The 19786-nt window shown below is 38.6% G+C and overlaps 1 protein-coding gene across 2 annotated transcripts in view; it reads left to right on the top strand.

The window, feature by feature from the left end:
* RALBP1 (ralA binding protein 1) overlaps positions 1 to 19786 on the top strand; it is a 63395-nt gene that overhangs the window by 32555 nt on the left and 11054 nt on the right. For both annotated transcript variants that reach the window (XM_035013801.1, XM_035013800.1), the window contains exons 3-7: positions 1613 to 2071; positions 4919 to 5268; positions 6734 to 6895; positions 7884 to 8015; positions 14175 to 14282. In XM_035013801.1, the coding sequence (XP_034869692.1) occupies positions 1613 to 2071; positions 4919 to 5268; positions 6734 to 6895; positions 7884 to 8015; positions 14175 to 14282 (1211 nt within the window). The remainder of the gene's footprint in view (positions 1 to 1612; positions 2072 to 4918; positions 5269 to 6733; positions 6896 to 7883; positions 8016 to 14174; positions 14283 to 19786) is intronic.

Below are 19786 nucleotides of genomic sequence, written 5' to 3' on the forward strand. Positions count from 1 at the left end.
GAGGGGGGAGGGTCAGAGGGAGAAGCAGGCTCCCTGCCGAGCAGGGAGCCCGATGCGGGACTCGATCCAGGGACTCCAGGATCATGACCTGAGCCGAAGGCAGTCGCTTAACCAACTGAGCCACCCAGGCGCCCGAGTTTTATGGTATTTTTAATATGTTTTTTGAAGCATAACATTGAGGTTAGAATGCACAAATTATAATTTGAATGACTTATCACAAAATGGACATATGTCCTTGTAATTATAAACATCTGGAAATAGGGTGTTATCAGCATCATAGAAATTCCCTTCCATTATCCCTTCAAGGGAAATCCCCCACCCTTCCCAAAGGTAAGCTTATTTCAGCATAGCTTGAAACTCCCTGATTTTGAATTTATCTAAATGAAAGTATATTTCCTTTTGCATCTAGTTTCTTTTTCCCAGTTATATTTGTTAGATTCATCCATGTTGTTCCATATGGCAGTAATTTGTTCATTTTTATTGGTGGATTTTGTTTCATTGCATTAATATACTAGAATTTACTCTGCTGCTGTTCATCATTTGGGTTGTTTTCATTTTTGGCTCATGAATAGGGCTTCTGTGAGTGTCATTGTAGGTCATTTATACATTTCTGTTGTGTATGCCTGGGAGTGGAGTTGCTCTCTTATAGGCCATGCTCATTTTAGCATTAGTTGATCCTGCACAAAACAATTTCGCAGAGTGGTTGTACCAGTTTACACTCACACAAGCAGTGTCTGAGAACTACATTGGCTTTATATCATGGTGTCATGCCCTTAGGGTTTCTGCCCTTATGGATGGTGTGGAGTTTGTGGTATTTTAAATAGAGGGTAATTTGTGAAATATTTTTAATCTTTGTTATGAAATAGCTTGTAAGGCAGCTGGCTAAAGAAAAGAATAGGAGAATTCTATTTGGAGGCGACGAAACCAAGCTAGGATAGCTCTAATATGATATCAAGCAAGTATCAGTGTGGAAACCAAGGCTTGTGATGCGGAGAAATGGGCTGATACATTTGGCCACCATCCAGAGATTAGGGAATCTCCTGGTTCTGTCCTCCACCCTAATGAGGTTTCAGTCCCTGCTGCAGTCTCCAGAAAGAACCTAACAGCTAGTGACAGGAGGGCGGGGTGTGATCAGGGAAGGGCTGGAGCGTCCAAACAGCAGTGCCATTTGTGTCATGGTGTCAGACTGCTTCCAGTTACAGGGACCAAATAGATGAAAAAAATCTAAAGTAAGAGGACATGGTCAGATGATGAAAAAACGCTCTATATTATAGAAGGACTCTTTCTATTAGCCATCTCTGTAGATCCTTTGTGGTGTATTCATAATTTCGTTTGCCAAAGTTCCACCTAAAACCAGTTGTAAAGGTAACTGACACTCTGCATCTCCCCCTTTTGTGGTCTGGAGATGTCACTGCCGCATCTCGTTTTCCCGGAGCAGAAACCCGTTTCATTACTGGCAGTACCCAGGAGGGATTGGCCAGGAAGTGAAAAGTGAGGTAGCCAGTGCCTGGTAGCACTTTTTTTTGGGGGGGGGGTCCTGTTTTTAGAAAGTTTATGGTCGGTTTGACATTAAACAGATAGATGACTTCTGTTTCCTGCTTTTCTGTCGCAGCTGAAGGCTATGCTGCCTTTCAGGAAGATAGCTCTGGAGATGAAGCCGAAAGTCCTTCCAAAATGAAGCGGTCCAAGGGAATCCATGTTTTTAAGAAGCCCAGCTTTTCTAAAAAGAAAGAGAAGGATTTTAAAATAAAAGAGAAACCCAAAGAGGAAAAACATAAAGAAGAAAAGCACAAAGAAGAGAAACATAAAGAGAAGAAGTCAAAAGACTTGACAGCAGCTGATGTTGTTAAACAGTGGAAGGAAAAGAAGAAAAAGAAGAAGCCAATTCAGGAGCCAGAGGTGCCTCAGATTGACGTTCCGAATCTCAAACCCGTTTTTGGAGTTCCCTTGACCGATGCGGCCGAGCGGACCATGATGTACGACGGCATCCGGCTGCCGGCGGTTTTCCGCGAGTGCGTGGATCACGTAGAGAAGTACGGCATGAAGTGCGAAGGCATCTACAGAGTTTCAGGTACTGGGGACGCTCACTTCTCTCCGGCGGGTTTTAAAAGTCATTTCCGTTTTTCAAAGGAAGGAAAATAATTGGCTTGTGAGGAAAACTGTGGCATGGGTCCTAAGTCGTCTTCATTTCCTCAATCCTTCCAGTTGAACAAAAATCCCCCACAGCACGCGGGCATGTGTGTGTGTTGACAGTTTGCTTTTTTAATAATACTCCCCTCCATCAGGACGCTTTCCACACGAGTTGTTCACAGTTTGCTGCAGGCCGGCTGAGTCTAAGCGAAGCACATGAGTAGCATCTCTTCCCTCTGGTGCGCTCAGACTGGGCTTTATTCCCCTCACCTCCTGCCTCTCTGAGCCGGGCTCAGTGTTGTGAGGGAGAGGAGCAGTGGGGAGGACTCTTCTTGGCCAGAAGACACTTACTGACACAATCCTATTTCCTGAGTTGGGATAAGGGACATGCAAATGTTCTTTGCTAAATGTTTAGGCCCCAAAGGCGAATGCTTTTGTCAGCCACCTGCAGCTATTACATAGATTAGTGAAATTGATTTTTCCATTTATTTATGTTCCCTACGTGTGAAGATTTAAATTTCATATTTGGCAAGAATATAATTCATTCGGGTGTCTAAAATCAAGCAAAATGTTTACTATGATACTATTTAAAGGAAAAAGATGATGCTTCTTAAAGTGGTAGGCCCTTTGTACTGTATAGGGTGGTAGTCCTGCCCTGTGGCAACATCTGTGCTCCAAATCATTACCTTCCTGTGATTCAGTTTCTTAATACTGGAGATCTCTTTTATAAAACTTGTTGTTGATCACATGTTGGTCATGATGAATCAAATCATACACATTTGGAATATAGAGAGATTACATGGGGTTTTTCCATTTGTTTGGTTCTTACACATTTTTAGAGGGCAGATTTGATATTTTTGATTTTTTTGGGAAGGGACAGGCATCTTTGGTAATTGGGAACCCTTTACGTAGTCCCCTAGATAGCATGTCATCGTTTAAGAGTATTTTGGCTAACATGCTACCATTTTATAGAAAATAAAATCCACAAATTAGGCATTGAATTTGAATTTATAACTCTTTAGTAACATGAAAATAAACACATTTAAATGAATTTGAAAATTTGACTTTTAAAACTAATGATGAATTGATTTGTAAAGATTTAAACAATACTAACATAGCTGCTTCTCTCACATGAGTTTGATAGGCAGGAAGGAATTTTGTTTTAGGTGAAAGTTTCTCTGAAGAGTTTCTACAGCTTTGTTCAAAGGATTCTTTTGTCTTTGACCTATTTTTGATGTTTGCATTCTTTTGGAGAGTCAGAGTCACAGAACTCCTCTGTTTGTGTGTCAGAGCATTCAAACAGAGCTGTTCCCCTTATCATTGACTCCTGGAGGCTGAGCTGCTGCTTTGATCAATTTTTTATTATTTTTTAAGCTCTAACAGTGTGCTGCTGTAGATTAGAGTTTATGGTTGTGACTTTTCTATGACTTTTCCTTCTTTGAATGCCCATAATAATACTGTTTGCTGGAGATTTTTGGCTCTTGCTTATTCATATGTAAGTTCCAGTTTTAAAACAAATATGTGTCATTTTGGATATGCTCTTTCTCTACCTAGGACATTTTATTTGAAGTGTCCAATTCTTAGAAAACATTTTGATAATTTCAGAGTAACAAAAAACCAAACACATATTTTAATTGTTTACTTGTGTAGTTTTCTGGGTAAGCAATATGGGGGAGAAAAATCAGATACATATAAATAGAGAGAGGAGGTATTTGCTAAGAATTTCACTTGAAGTTATCACTCACTATGTTTTACTCATATTGTCATAAAAATTAGAAAATGGGAATTACTGAGGCACCTAGGTGTCTCAGTTGGTTAAGCATCCGACTCTTGATTTTGGTTTAAGCATCTGACTCTTGATTTCGGTTCAGGTTGTGATCTCAGGGTTCTGGGATCGAGCCCCACGTCAGGCTCCACACTCAGCACCAGGTCTGCTTGTCCCTCTCCCTCTGCTCCTCCCCTCCCCCAAGTAAATAAGTAAAGAAAGAAAGAAAATCTTAAAAAAACAAAAAAAGAAAATGAGAATTATTTTCTAACTTTTCTGCCTCAAAATGAAGATTATATAAAAATAAGCTTTATCTTCTTACTTTCATACTTAGAGTTACTGATTTTATTTTGTCAGTGCTGGATAATTTACAGACTTATTATAATGGAAGGTTTTCACATAAGATAAGGAACGCCAAAGCCCGGATGTAAGCACTATTGATTATAAAATGCTGTTCAGATGAGATGACACTTGAGTATTTGCATCAACCATTATAGTCTCTCGGCCTTAATCTGTGGCTTGTTTCAAATAATTGGCCTGAAGTTTTAAGTATCAAGCTACAGGAAGCTACCTTGTACTTTTATGAGCAGTCACTGGCACTGAATCCACATCACTTACATGCAGATTGGACTAAGGACTTAAAAACTTATAAAATGTTTGAAAAACAGTCTTTTTGTGTGTCAGTGTTTCTTTCTGCCCAATAAGAAAAGCAGAACAATTTGATTTTAGAAACCCAAGTTTCATTTTTTTTTGGTTGTTCCAGCTGTGTTCCAGATTAAGGAAACAGAACAATTTGAACTTAAAAATAGAAATTAGATGGGGAAACTACAGTGTAGTTTTTCATATTATTTTCTTTTATAGAGGAATTGTATGCACCTTAAGCAGATAAATACTTCATAACTGGAGATTTGTTATTGTCAGATTGGCTCTCCTTAGATCTCCCCCTAGGAGTTGGTGCCATGGTGAAAAAAGCTGTGTTTGATTACTTTCTTGATATTCTCTTTCTAATTTGAATGTTTTTAGGAATTAAATCAAAGGTGGATGAGCTGAAAGCAGCATATGACAGAGAAGAGTCTCCAAATTTGGAAGAATATGAGCCTAACACCGTAGCCAGTTTGTTGAAGCAGTATTTGCGAGACCTTCCAGAGAATCTGCTTACCAAAGAGCTGATGCCTCGCTTTGAGGAGGCTTGTGGGAGGAGCACAGAGAGCGAGAAGGTGCAGGAATTCCAGCGCCTGCTCAAAGAACTGCCAGAATGTAACTATCTTCTGATTTCTTGGCTGATCGTGCACATGGACCATGTTATCGCGAAGGAACTGGAAACAAAAATGAATATACAGAACATTTCTATAGTGCTCAGCCCAACCGTTCAGGTACATGGCCTTCTCTGCACACATGCCCTCTGATGCTAACCCTGGGGAGTGTTGGAGACATTTTCTGTTGCTGAGTCGCATACAAAGCAGTTAACCAGCAAATGTAGACAATAGATTAGCCTGAATATTGGTCTTTTTCTTTCAGAATATGGACAGTGTCATCATATGACCAGCATGTAGCTTTGTAATTTGAGTATTGTACAGTCTTTGCTGTGGGTTTCTAAACCAGTTTCTGATGACAGTGATCCGTCATGAATAGAGGAGGAGCCCATGGTACCCACAATTACAGAGTTCATCCATAGAATTTTAAAGATTTCATTTATTTTTTCCAATAGCATTATTGCTTCATTATATCATGTCCACATATCAGACTCAGGCACAAAGGGGCCTAACATCATTTGGTTTGGTCAGGGATTTAACCTGGTGATTTCATTCATGAAGATAGATCCTAGGGAAGGGTGTTAGAGAAATTTAATCTGAGGAGGCATTTCAGGGAACTGGGTATTGTGTTAAGTGGTGCCTCTTTACAACATAAATAGTTGGCCTTCATTTATTGCTGCTCACTTGGTGCTGGCACAGAGCATATATTTTCCTTCCATTAGAATTACTGATATTTTATTGAGGCCAGACACAAAAGACAAAGAAATGAAGTAATGGTTGTATTTTTATTTTAAGCTCTCTTTTTGGCCAATATACTAGGTTATTGTCAGCCATTGTTATAATGCACTGGTGTAAGAGTGTCTTTTCTTACACTTTGATTGTTCATTGATTGTGTTTTGGAAGTAAAATCTTGCTCAGATTTCAGTTTGATCGTTCAGACTAGTCAGGATTTCAGAATTTGGTAAATATGACATTGTTACTTGATATTACTATAACAGGACAATAATTTCATAGAAGGTTCAAGTGTATTGTAAATTTTAAGTAGACAGTAATTAATGTCCTGATCTCCTAGCATATGAACATCATATTTAAACACTGGCTGTGCAGATGTGCCCAGAAGGCGTTCGTTTCTGGAGTGAGGGTTCTTGTACTCAGCCCAGCTTAACAACTGCAAGTGCTCGTACTTCCTTCATATTCCTCAGTGGATCCACTTGTGTGTTTTAAAAGGTCTCAAAATAACTTGAGAATAAAGAATATAAGATTTTTTAAATCAGTTAATATTATATTGCTAAAAAAGAGCAAATTGATGGTTAGCGACTTTTACATCCTTTTTCCTGTCCTTTTTTCTCCCCAGTTCCTTATGGTGCTTGAATACATGACTGAACTCCTACTACTTTTCCATTCTTTTCTTTCAATTGGCCACTAATTAGCAAGCATGTCTGGTCACTACTGAGGAAAACCGTCATTCCCATATCTAGGATTAAAGGATGTACTATGCAGCAGACACAAATTAAATGAAATGATAATTTGAATAGGTTTTTTTTTTTTTTTTTTTTTGCAAATCTTTTTATTTATTTTTTCTTAGATTAGCAATCGTGTCCTATATGTGTTTTTCACACATGTGCAAGAGCTCTTTGGAAATGTGATACTAAAGCAAGTGACAAAACCTCTTCGATGGTCTAACATGGCCACTATGCCCACACTGCCAGAGACCCAGGAGAACATCAAGGAGGAGATCAGAAGACAGGTGTGTGTGCTCAGCCCCACGCTTCAGCCCTAAAGAGCCTACCTTTGCTCTGACACTTTTGGATGATTATGATGATTGACAGTGATGGTTAGGAGGAGGAGTTCTTGTTCACTGAGCATTTGTGTGTGTCTGGAACTATGTTAGACACATTGTTCATGGCACACCGAAGGCAAAAATTTCTCTCTGGCACTGTTTCATGCCAGTGAAGTCAGAATATTGTAGAAAGAACACAGGTTTTGAAATCAGAAGACCTGGCTTTAAGTTCTTCCTAGGTTTCTAATTAGCTGACTGATTTTTAGGCAACCTTGGTGATCCCATTTTAAAATGGGTCATTTCATGGTTTGTTGTGAAGATTATTACCATAGATGAGCTAATGCTGCTAGGCACGTTGTAAGGAGTCCAAAAATGTTAACTTATCTGGACAAGGTTGCTGTTACCAGCCATATTTTACAGCTAAAAAGAAATTTGGGGAAATTAAATAACTGACTCTGTGCCACATGGTTACTGAACTATAGAACCGGGATTTGACCCCAAATCCTGTGCTTTTCCATTGTGCTACTTTGATAGAAGAAATAGTTCATTTAGTTGTGTGTGTGTTTAGCAAAACTGATTAAGAAATTCAGGACTGAGAAATCTACTTATATTTGATGATTATTACGTCTTTTATTTGCATACATGTTAAAAAATTCCTGTTTGGTTTTCTTTCCTTTATCTACTCTGAGCTCCCATTATTAATTGTTGATGTGTTGTGGGAAGGGATATGAACGAACTGTTACTGAACCAATGTAAATTAATGATGAGAACCCAGTGCCCATGCAAAAAAGGATTTTTCAGTCATATGCTTGAAAAAATTATTCATGCCATGATTTCATTCCCTTAATGATAATTGAAAGATAGTTGGTTGTACATCTTTAGAAATTGCATGTAGTTTTATTTTAGGATGATAAGACATGGGACACCACTCAGTGTGTGGTATATTGTTTTCTAGGAGTTTCTTTTGAATTGTTTACATCGAGATCTGCAGGCTGGAATAAAGGATTTATCTAAAGAAGAAAGATTATGGGAAGTACAAAGAATTTTGACAGCCCTCAAAAGGAAACTGAGAGAAGCTAAAAGACAAGTGAGTAAACTTGTTATTTTGGTATATCATGTTTATAATGGAATATAAACCAAATGCACTGGAATTTTTTTATGTACTATTTTAAGTTAGGTTTCTTTTTTAGATTTTATTTATTTATTTGACAGAGAGAGACACAGCGAGAGAGGGAACACAAGCAGGGGGAGTGGGAGAGAGAGAAGCAGGCTTCCTGCCTATCAGGGAGCCCGATGTAGGGCTCGATCCCAGGACACTGGGACCATGACCCGAGCTGAAGGCAGACGCCTAATGACTGAGCCACCCAGGTGCCCCTAAGTTAGTTTCTTTTATAAACACAATATATACATGTTTTCTGAAGTGAAGTTCCCTGGTGGGTATTTATTTGCTTGAAAGTTCCCATTAATGATTGTTGATCCTTCAGTTTGGTATCAGGGAAATGTTTAATTTAGAAAGGTTTTTACTTTTTTTTTTTTTTTTTAAAGATTTTATTTATTTGAGAGAGAGGGGGAGAGAAACAGCATGAGAGGGGAGAGGGCCAGAGGGAGAAGCAGGCTCCCCGCTGAGCCAGGAGCCCAAAGTGGGACTTGATCCCAGGACTCCGGGATCATGACCTCAGCCAAAGACAGTTGCTTAACCAACTGAGCCATCCAGGCACCTGGGTTTTTTTTTTTTTACTTATTAAATTAATTAATTAATTGATATTTTGTGTTGTATTGTAATTAGTACTTTTCATAATCTACTTGATACACATTTGACCAGGAAGAACCTTTTAAGTGGCTCCAGTGTTCTGACATGCACTCATCATTTTTTGAGGTTTCCTTTCTTTCTGGCACGACAGAAGGTTTCAGCTTCATCTTGTATTTTTTCTACCCCCAGCCCTGAAGTTGAACGTTTCTCCAAGGAGCCTTGGTTCCTTTCAGTATTGAAATCAAGATCTGGGTACTCAGGTGTGCTCACTGCTACTATAGTAGCAGGGGTTCCAGGCCCTCAGTGAACATGGGTGGAAAATAAACACACACACAGAGAATATTAAAGTTATGAAAGACGAAGAGTGACAAACCATTCCAAATTTAAAAACACTACACAGACACAACTAAGTACAATAAATGGCCCTTATGTTGGATCCTGGACAATTTGAAGAAGTGTTATGAAAGACACTTGGGATAACTGATGAAACAGGCTGGACTAGAAAATTGGGCCAGTCTTAAAATGTTCTGATTTTGATAATTGTACCACGGTTAATATGAGCATGTCTGTTCTTAAAAAAATCTACATTAAAATATTTAGGTACAGGGGCACCTGAGTGGCTCAGTCAGGTAAGTGTCTGACTCTTGATTTCAGCTGAAGGTCACGATCTCAGGGTTGTGAGATCGAATCCCCTGTCAGGCTTTGCGCTGGGTGTGGAACCTGCTTAAGATTCTCTTTCGCCCTCCCTCTCTCTCTGCCCCTCCCCCCCACTTGCACTCTTTCTACAAAAAGTAACAAAATTAAAATGTTAAAGTGCATGTTTGAAGAGAAGATGCACAAACAATAAAGGGGCGAAATGTAAACTTTTGAATCTGTTGAGCATAATGGGGAATCACTGTACTATTCTTGTAATTTAAGTGAACTCTGTGCCCAGCGTGGGGCTTGAACTCACGACATTGAGATCAAGAGTGGCATGCTCTACCGACTGAGCCGGCCAGGTGCCCCTTAAATGATACCAAAATAACATAAAAAGCTCAAGAAGCATCTTACAGACTAAAGGTCTACATAAAACGCAGACTATTTCTGCAGGAATTGACTCAGTTCACTGGGATGACCTAGCTCTGGCCTTGTTAATGTTTGAACCATGATATTTAGTAGATAAATGTGCAAGTCATGGTTTTATCAATGAAAAGGGACAAGCATTTTCTTAATTCAGGAATAAAACCAGAACAACAAATATTAACTTTTTTAAAGCTTTATGCCCAACATGGGGCTTAAACTTAAAACCTGGAGATCAGAGAGCTGCATGCTCTACCGACTGAACCAGCCAGGTGCCCCTATATTAACATCTTCAGTGGCATCAAAGAAGGGGCGCCTAGGTGGCGTGGTCAGTTAAGCATCTGACTCTTGGTTGTGGTTTCGGCTCACATCCTGATCTCAGGGTTGTGAGATCTAGCCCCACGTCAGGCTTCGAGCTCAGCCAGAGTCTGCTTAAGACTCTCACTCTCCCTCGGCCCCTCCTTCCCACTCTCTCTAAAATAAATAAATCTTTAATGGCATCAAAGAAATGTATATGTATAAGCACTTACATTTTGCTATAGGCAAAGGTAGTTTTGGGGGGTTAGTAACTGAAAGTAGTTTCATACAGCTGCTAAATTTCATCCTAATACGGAATCTCTCCAGAAAGTTGGTTTTTTAAAAAATTAAACAGATGATTTTATTGTAAGATGTTTTGTCATATCCTGCTTGGTTGTACTTGTAAACAGAAGCAGTTGGATAGTGAGACATTTCAGAGATGGCTGGGGAATTTGAGGCCTTTGAGTCAGTTCTTTGGAAACACAAAGAAGTACTGAAGATTAGGAGGAATTTTATTCACCTATAATAGGAAGACTAGCATGTGACTCCTGATAAGTTCGGGGTACACGAGTTAGACTTTTGATCTCTTCTGGCTTAGTGTGTGTTGCTTGGCTCTGGGACTGTGAGTTGCTCAGCCACACCAAAGCTAAGATCTCAGATCTCAGTGCCAGGCCCCAAATATTACTTCCAAGGAATATTAGTTAGCATTTATTATTAGACTGGGAGAGTGTGATCGTTGTGGTTGTGCTAACAGACAAAGACAACCCATGTGTTTATGTTGCTTTGAGGTTAGAGATTTGCATTTATGTGGAGGTTAGCTTTGTCAGAAAGGAAACATTCATGGGGTTTTTACACATGCACTCCAGGACTGGCAGACTAGCAAAAGCCTTTGTGTATTTTTCTTCATTCTTTTCTCCTGCTTACCAGATTATCTATCTTTTGCTTCCTATGCCTGTTGTCATTATTGTTCCCTTCATGCTTCAGCCTGGAATCAGTGACTGACCGACCAGCCCTCATGGTTGTAAATGTTAACCATATGGCATTGCCCACCAGGCTTTAAATGAGGGGTCTCTGACCTATGACAGGGATAATGTATGTTTGGTTTTCATTACTCTTACTTCTGCTTCTGTCTTGGATAAAGGAGTTGTGACAGAGCAAACCAGAGTCATTATAGAAAGGGATAGATTACCTTTACCAATTTTCTTTATGCTATCTTGTTATACCTGCTCATTCATTCATAAATTTTCAAAAGGTTCTGTCAAGTTGATTTCAACTTTGAGGAATAAATTATTTTTTTATCTCCCCCCCCCAATGCCCATCGAGGAATAAATTATTTTTAAAGATGGAAGTAATATAATTCATTATATTAATGACTAAAAAGTAAGAAAAACCACAAGATCATGTCAGTAGATGCAGAAAAGCATTTAGCAGAATTCAACACTTATTCATGATAAAAGCTCTCAGCAAACGTCATTCCCAGCCTGATATAGGGTGTCTATGAAAAAAATCTATGATTAATATTGTACATAACAGTGAAAGTCTGAATACTTTCTCCTAAGATTGGGTATACAAGGCAAGGATTTCTGCTTTCACCACTCTGTTCAACATTTTACTGGAGGTTCATTCTAGCTAGTACAATAAAGCAAGAGAAACAGGTATACAGATTGGAAAGAAGAAAGTCTTTATACATAGACTACGTGACTGTCTACATATAAAATCCTTAGGAATCTATAAAAAAAAACTAACAAGTGAATTTAGCAAGGTCGTGGGATACAAGATTAGATACACAGAAGTCTGTTGTATATCTTCATATTAGCAATGAGCAGTTGGATACTAGACCTAAAAGGAAAAATAAAGACCTAAATAAATGGAGTGATGTGTCTCAATATTTTTAAGATGTTAGGTGTTCTCAAATTGATCTGTGGAGTCAATCCCAATCAAAATCTCAACAGGTGTTTTTTTGTGGAAATTAACAAGCTCTTCTAAAACTTATATGGAAATACAAATGATCTAAACAACTGTGGAAAAAAAACCAACATTGGAGGATTCATGCTATCTGATTTTAAGGCTTACTATTCAGCTACAGTAACCAAGACAGTAGATATTTTATAAAAGTAGACATATAGAATAGGAAGTCCAGAAATAGACCCACACCATATATGGACAGTTAATTTTCAACAAAGATGATAAGACAATTCACTGGGGAAGGATTTTCTTTTTAATAGTGCTGGAACAACTGATATCTATATGCCAAAAAAGAATAACCAAAACAAAACCTTGACTCTTTCCACAAGGCATATACAAAAATTAACTCAAAATGAATCATATGTTAAGACCTAAAAAAAAAAAAAAAAACTTCCAGAAGAAAGCATAGATCTTATTGACTTTGGCTTAGGCAGTGATTTCTTAAATAGGACACAATACCCATGAACTGTAAAGGAAAGATTTGTTAGGGCGCCTGGGTGGCTAAGTCAGTTAAGGGTCCTGGGATCGAGCCCTGTGTCAGGCTCCCTGCTCGTGGTCATGCGCTCACTCTCTCTCTCTCTGTCTCTCTTGCAAAAATAAAATCTTAAAAAAAATATTTGTTAGATTACATTTTATCAGCGTGCTAAAACATGTTCTTCAAAAGACACTTAAGAAAACGAATATACAAATCAGAGGCTGTGACAAGATATTTTGCAGAACACATACCTCATAAAGGACTTGAATATATAAAAAACTCATAACTTAAGAAGAATACAATTCAAGGGTTTTTTTTTTTTTTTTAGACTTTTATTTTTTTTGAAGCAGATTTAGGTTCACAGCAAAATTGAGAGGAAGGTACAGAGACTTCCTGTATATATTCTGCTCTCCCACCAGAGTATGGTACATTTGCTACAATAAGAATTCAGTTTTAAAAAGATAAAAAAGTTGAACAGGCACTTTACCAAAAATCATGTACAGATGGCAAATAAGCACATGCAAAGATGCTCAACATCATTAGTCATTAAAGAAATACAAATTGAAATCCCAATGAGCTACCACTACACACCACCAAGAATGACTAAAATTAAAAATACCAGGTGTTGGGGCACATGGGTGGCTCCGTCGGTTAAGCATCTGACTCTTGATTTTGGCTCAGGTCATGATCTTGGGGTCATGAGATAGAGCCCCGTATCGGGCTCCATACTGGGTGTCTAGCCTGCTTGGAATTCTCTCTCGCTCCCTCTGCCCCTCCCCCTGCTCTCTCCCTCTCTGTCCCTGTCTAAAAAAAAATAAAAATAAAAATCCCAGGTGTTGACAAGAACATGGGGCAACTGGAACTCTCATTGTTGCTCTTGGTAATGCAAAATGGTATAGTAATTTTGGAAAACAGTTTGGCAGTTTCTTATAAAGTTAAACATACGGTTACCATATGACCAAGCAATCCTGCTTTTAGGTATTTAAAAGAAGAAAGCACATACCCACACAAAACATATCCGTGTGAAATGTTCATAACAGTTCTAGTTATAATAGCTCAAAATTAGGAAGGACCCAAATGTCCATCAGCTGATGAATGGATAAACAAATTGGTGTATCATGGCATATTACTCAGCAAACTACTAATATAGACAACAAAATAGATGAATAGTAAAAGCATTATGCTATGTGAAAGAAGCCACATAAAAAAGATTTCTTATGGATTGATTCAATTTATATGAAACTCAAGAAAAGGCAAAACTATAGGAATGGAAAATAGGTCAGTGGTTGCCAGGTGCCAGCAGATGGTGAGAGGTACTTTGTGTGGTGATGGAAGTGTTTATATCATGATTGTGGTGGTGGTTACTTGACTGTATTTATTTATCAAAATTAATTGTGTACTTAAAACTGACACCCTCCAAAAAAAAAAAGTGTCACAGAAAGTAATTTTACATGGATGGGTTCCAGAAACGGTGAGCACATTGACCAGAATTGAACATTTTTCATGGTGCAGCCACAAACTAAGATCCATATGTTATTTTCCAAGCCCAGTTAACAAATTCTCCTCTATCCAGAGGAGAATTACTGTTACTTTTTCAACTCTAGGAAATGAGAAGGAAACTTCTACATGGTGATGGTGTGAAATTGTTGGATATATGTTACATTTGGGCTGACCAGTTTTTCATTTGTCTTATTTGACAGGAGTGCGAAACCAAGATTGCACAAGAGATCGCCAGTCTTTCAAAAGAGGATGTTTCCAAAGAAGAAATGAATGAAAATGAAGAAGTTATAAATATTCTCCTTGCTCAGGTAAGCTTAACTTTTTTTCTCTATTTTGCAAGATCCTTTTTAAAAAATAAAAATTGTACATATTTGAAGTATACAGCATGATGATTTGATAGACCTGTATATACATAGTGAAGTGATTGATTACTACAGTGAAGCTAATTAACATTGTCTTCTCATCTAGTTACCTTTTTCTTTTGTGATGGGAGCACCTGAAATCCATTCCTTTAGTGTATTTCCAGTATTCAATACAGTATTATTAACTATAGTAATAGATAGTCTAGATCTCTGGACTTACTCATCCTTTGTAATTGCAACTTTGTACCTTTTGACCAACATCTCCCCATTTTCCCCATCCCCAGCCTCTGGTAACCACTGTTCTGCTCTCTACTTCCATGAGTTCTACTTTTTTTTTTTTTTTCAAAGATTCCACCTAGAAGTGAGATCATATAATGTCTATCTTTCTCTGGCTTATTTCACTTAGCACAATGTCCTCCAGGTTTATCCATGTTATCAGAAATGGTAGGATTTCCTTCCTTCTCATGGCTGAATAATACTCCTGTGTATATGTCTATACACACCCCACATTTTCTTCATCCATTTGTGCATTGACCATTGGGTTGTTTTCATATTTTGAATATTGTGAATAATGCTGCAGTAAACATGGCAGTGCAGGTTATCTCCTCAGTATCCTTTTCATTTCCGGTATAAACCCAGAGGTGGAATTGATCGATCATATGGTAGTTCTGTTTTTTGAGGAACCTCCATTCTGTTTTACATAATGTCTGCATTCAGTTTACATTCCCACCAACAGTGTATAAGAGTTCCATTTTCTCCACATCCTTGCCAACAGTTGTTACCTTTTTTTTTTTTTTTTATAATAACCATCCTAACAGTTGTGAGGTAATGTCTCATCATGGTTTTGATTTGCATTTTCCTGATAATAAGTGATGTTGAGCATCATTTGATATATCTGCTGGTCATTTGTAGGTCTTCTGTTTAGAAATGCCTATTCAGGTCCTTTGCCCATTTTTGAATTGGGTTGGTTGTGTTCTACCTGTTGAATTGGTTGCATTCTTTATAAATTTTGGATATTCACCCCTTATCTCATACATGGTTTGCAAATATTTTCTCCCATTCCATAGGGTGTCTCTGCACTCTGGTGACGTTTTCCTTTGCTGTGCAGAAGCTTTTTAGTTTTATGCTGTCCCATTTGTCTATTTTTTGCTTTAGTTGCCTGCTTTCTGGGTTGTATCTAAAAATTCATTGCCTAGACCACGGTCAGTGGACCTTTTCCTTATGTTTTTTTCTAATAGTTATATGGTTTAGGTCTTATATTTAAATCTTTTTTTTATTATGTTAATCACCATACATTACATCACTAGTTTTTGATGTAGTGTTCCATGATTCATTATTTGCGTATAACACCCAGTGCTCCCTGCAGAACGTGCCCTCTTTAATACCCATCACCAGGCTAACCCATCCTCCCACCCCCCTCCCCTCTAGAACCCTCAGTTTGTTTTTCAGAGTCCATCGTCTCTCATGGTTCATCTCCCCCTCCGATTTCCCCTCCTTCATTCTTCCCCTCCTGCTATCTTTTTTTTTTTTAACATATAATGTATTATTTGTTTCAGAGGTACAGATCTGTGATTCAGCAGTCTTGCACAATTCATAGCGCTCACCATAGCACATACCCTCCCCAATGTCTATCACCCAGCCACCCTATCCCTCCCACCCCCCCTCCAGCAACCCTCAGTTTGTTTCCTGAGGTAAAGAACTCCTCATATAATCATATGATACATGTCTTTCATATGATACATGTCTTTCTCTGATTGAATTATTACGCTCAGCATAACACTCTCCAGTTCTATCCACGTCGTTGCAAATGGCAAGATTTCAATCCTTTTGATGGCTGCATAATATTCCATTGTATATATAGATATACCACCTCTTCTTTATCCATTCATCTGTCGATGGACATCTTGGCTCTTTCCACAGTTTGGCTATTGTGGACATTGCTGCTATAAACATCAGGGTGCACGTACCCCTTCGGATCCCTACATTTGTATCTTTGGGGTAAATACCCAGTAGTGCAGTTGCTGGGTCGTAGGGTAGCTCTATTTTCAACTTTTTGAGGAACCTCCATACTGTTTTCCAGAGTGGCTGCACCAGCTTGCATTCCCACCAACAGTGTAGGACGGTTCCCCTTTCTCTGCATTCCCGCCAACATCTGTCGTTTCGTGACTTCTTAATTTTAGCCATTCTGACTGGTGTGAGGTGGTATCTCATTGAGGTTTTGATTTGGATTTCCCTGATGCCGAGCGATGTTGAGCACTTTTTCATGTGTCTGTTGGCCATTTGGATGTCTTCTTTGGAAAAATGTCTGTTCATGTCTTCAGTCCATTTCTTGATTGGATCATTTGTTCTTTGGGTGTTGAGTTTAAGAAGTTCTTTATAGATTTTAGATACTAGCCCTTTATCTGATATGTCATTTGCAAATATCTTCTCCCATTCTGTCGGTTGTCTTTTGGTTTTGTTGACTGTTTCTTTTGCTGTGCAAAGCTTTTTATCTTGATGAGGTCCCAATAGTTCATTTTTGCCCTTGCTTCCCTTGCCTTTGGCAATGTTTCTAGGAAGAAGTTGCTGCGGCTGAGGTCAAAGAAGTTGCTGCCTGTGCTCTCCTTTAGGATTTTGATGGACTCCTGTATCACATTTAGGTCTTTCAACCATTTGGAGTCTATTTTTGTGTGTGGTGTAAGGAGATGGTCCAGTTTCATTCTTCTGCATGTGGCTGTCCAGTTTTCCCAACATCATTTGTTGAAGAGACTGTCTTTTTTCCATTGGACATTCTTTCCTGCTTTGTTGAAGATGAGTTGACCATAGAGTTGAGGGTCCATTTCTGGGCTCTCTATTCTGTTCCATTGATCGATGTGTCTGTTTTTGTGCCAGTACCATACTGTCTTGATGATGACAGCTTTGTAATAGAGCTTGAAGTCCAGATTGTGATGCCGCCAGCTTTGCTTTTCTTTTTCAACATTCCTCTGGCTATTCGGGGTCCTTTCTGGTTCCATACAAATTTTAGGATTATTTGTTCCATTTCTTTGAAAAAAGTGGATGGTATTTTGATGGGGATTGTATCGAATGTGTAGATTGCTCTAGGTAGCATTGACATCTTCACAATATTTGTTCTTCCAATCCATGAGCATGGAATGTTTTTCCATTTCTTTGTGTCTTCCTCAATTTCTTTTTTTTAAAGATTTTTATTTATTTGACAGAGAGAGACACAGCGAACGAGGGAACACAAGCAGAGGGAGTGGGAGAGAGAGAAGCAGGCTTCCCGCCGAGCAGGTAGCCCGATGCGGGGCTCGATCCCAGGACCCTGGGATCATGACCTGAGCTGAAGGCAGATGCTTAACGACTGAGCCACCCAGGCGCCCCTTCCTCAATTTCTTTCATGAGTATTTTATAGTTTCCTGAGTACAGATCCTTTGCCTCTTTGGTTAGATTCATTCCTAGGTATCTTATGGTTTTGGGTACAACTGTAAATGCGATCGACTCCTAAATTTCTCTTTCTTCTGTCTTGTTGTTGGTGTATAGGAATGCCACTGATTTCTGTGCATTGATTTTATATCCTGCCACTTGACTGAATTCCTGTATGAGTTCTAGCAGTTTTGGGGTGGAGTCTTTGGGGTTTTCCACATAAAGTATCATATCATCTGCAAAGAGTGAGAGTTTGACTTCTTCTTTGCCGATTTGGATGCCTTTGATTTCTTTTTGTTGTCTGATTGCTGTGGCTAGGACTTCTAATACTGTGTTGAATAGCAGTGGTGATAGTGGACATCCCTACTGTGTTCCTGACCTTAGGGGGAAAGCTCTCAGTTTTTCCCCGTTGAGAATGATATTCGCTGTGGGTTTTTCATAGATGGCTTTTATGATACTGAGGTATGTACCCTCGATCCCTATACTCTGAAGAGTTTTGATCAAGAAAGGATGCTGTACTTTGTTAAATGCTTTTTCTGCATCTATTGAGAGGATCATATGGTTCTTGTTCTTTCTTTTATTAATGTATTGTATCACATTCATTGATTTGTGGATGTTGAACCAACCTTGCAGCCCAGGAATAAATCCCACTTGGTCGTGGTGAATAATCCTTTTAATGTACTGTTGGATCCTATTGGCTAGTATTTTGGTGAGAATTTTTACATCTGTGTTCATCAAGGATATTGGTTTGTAATTCTTTTTGATGGGGTCTTTGTCTGGTTTTGGGATCAAGGTAATGCTGGCCTCATAAAATGAGTTTGGAAGTTTTCCTTCCATTTCTATTTTTTTGGAACAGTTTCAGAAGAATAGGTATTAATTCTTCTTTAAATGTTTGGTAGAATTCCCCTGGGAAGCCATCAGGCCCTGGGCTTTTGTTGGGAGATTTTTGATGACTGCTTCAATATCCTTAGTGGTTATAGGTCTGTTCAGATTTTCTGTTTCTTCCTGGTTCAGTTTTGGTAATTGATACATCTCTAGGAATGCATCCATTTCTTCCAGATTATCTAATCTGTTGGCATATAGTTACTCATAATATGTTCTTATAATTGTCTGTATTTCTTTGGTGTTGGTTGTGATCTCTCCTCTTTCATGATTTTGTTGATTTGGGTCATTTCTCTTTTCTTTTTGGTAAGTCTGGCCAGGGGTTTATCAATCTTGTTAATTCTTTCAAAGAACCAGCTCCTAGTCTCATTGATCTGTTCTACTGTTCTTTCAGTTTCTATTTCATTGATTGCGGCTCTGATCTTTATGATTTCTCTTCTCCTGCTGGGTTTAGGCTTTATTTGCTGTTCTTTCTCTAGCTCCTTTAGGTGTATGGTTAGGTTGTGTACTTGAGACCTTTCTTGTTTCTTGAGAAAGGCTTGTGTTGCTATATACTTTCCTCTTAGGACTGCCTTTGCTGTATCCCAAAGATTTTGAATAGTTGTGTTTTCATTTTCATTTGTTTCCATGAATTTTTTTAATTCTTCTTTAATTTCCTGGTTGACCCATTCGTTCTTTAGGAGGATGCTCTTTAGCCTCCTTGTATTTGAGTTCTTTCCGACTTTCCTCTTGTGATTGAGTTCTAGTTTCAAAGCATTGTGGTCTGAAAATATGCAGGGAATAATCCCAATCTTTTGGTACTGATTGAGACCTGATTTGTGGCCTAGGATGTGAACTATTCTGGAGAACGTTCCATGGGCACAGAATGTGTATTCTGTTGCTTTGGGATGGAATGTTCTGAATATATCTGTGAAGTCCATTTGGTCCAGTGTGTCATTAAAAGTCTTTATTTCCTTGTTGATCTTTTGCTTAGAGGATCTGTCCATTTCAGTGAGGGGGGTGTTAAAGTCCCCCACTGTTATTGTATTGTTGTTGATGTGTTTCTTTGCTTTTGTTATTAATTGGCTTATATAATTTGCTGCTCCCATGTTAGGGGCATAGATATTTACAATTGTTAGATCTTCTTGTTGGATAGACCCTTTAAGTAGGATATAGTGTCCTTCCTC

The sequence above is a fragment of the Mirounga leonina genome, unplaced genomic scaffold (genome assembly GCF_011800145.1).
Source record: "Mirounga leonina isolate KUSES-001 unplaced genomic scaffold, KU_Mleo_1.0 Mir_167, whole genome shotgun sequence".
NCBI lineage: Eukaryota > Metazoa > Chordata > Mammalia > Carnivora > Phocidae > Mirounga > Mirounga leonina.